Source organism: Onychostruthus taczanowskii, unplaced genomic scaffold (genome assembly GCF_017590055.1).
Source record: "Onychostruthus taczanowskii isolate IOZ18803 unplaced genomic scaffold, ASM1759005v1 scaffold334, whole genome shotgun sequence".
In the NCBI taxonomy this organism is placed as follows: Eukaryota; Metazoa; Chordata; class Aves; order Passeriformes; family Passeridae; genus Onychostruthus; species Onychostruthus taczanowskii.
This window is the reverse complement of record NW_024500728.1, coordinates 59,067-59,763: the sequence shown is the minus strand read 5'-3', so window position 1 is coordinate 59,763 and position 697 is coordinate 59,067. Positions and strand designations below refer to the sequence as shown.

The 697-nt window shown below is 63.6% G+C and overlaps 1 protein-coding gene across 1 annotated transcript in view; it reads right to left on the bottom strand.

Annotated features, from left to right (window-relative positions):
- Positions 1 to 49: 49 nt before the first annotated feature.
- The window catches only part of CCDC22 (coiled-coil domain containing 22), a gene marked incomplete at its 3' end in the record, with an annotated part of 6,314 nt that continues 5,666 nt past the window's right edge, over positions 50 to 697 (bottom strand). Inside the window, exon 13 of the mRNA XM_041410770.1 lies at positions 50 to 151. Coding sequence (XP_041266704.1) covers positions 50 to 151 — 102 coding nt within the window. The remainder of the gene's footprint in view (positions 152 to 697) is intronic.

Sequence of the window (697 nt, the reverse complement as noted above, 5' to 3'; positions counted from 1 at the left end):
ACAAACCCCTCAGGGCCCCCCCAGAGCCCCCCAGAGCCCCCAGTCCCACCAGCTGGGCGTGCAGGCTCTCTTTCCTCCGCGCCTCCTCGGCGGCCGCGCGGCTGCGCTGGAGCAGCGCCCGCGTCTCCGCCAGGCGCCGCGACGACTCTCGCTGGGGAGGGGGCACAGGGGGGTCCCCAAAGTCACCACCGGTCCCAGGGGGACAGGGAACCCCCAAACCCAACCAGCAGGAGGAAGCGAAGACCCCAGAGTCCCCCAAATGGGTTCCAAAAGCATCAGGAAGGGGAGCTCAAATTCCCCAGGAAGGGACCAGAAAATAGAGCAGGGAAAGATTTGGGGACCCCAAAGCCCACAGGGAACGGAGCCCAGGAACCCCAAAACCTCCTGGGATGAGACTCCAAACCCCTGAGGAACCCTAAAACCTATCAAGGAGACCTGGGGACCCCAAAACCTACAGGAAAGGGACTGCAGGCACCCCAAACCTACTGAGAAGAGACCTCCAAGATCCCAGAATCCACCTGGGAGGGACCCCAGGAACCCCCAAACCCAACTTTGGGGAATTTGGGCACCCCAAGCCCACTGTGAAGGGACCTGAGAGGCCCCAGGGACCCCAAAAACAACCAGAGACGGCCCTGGGGACCCCCAAATCCAGGGAAGGGGAGGGGAGGGGAGGGGAGGGAAGGGAAGGGAAGGGAAG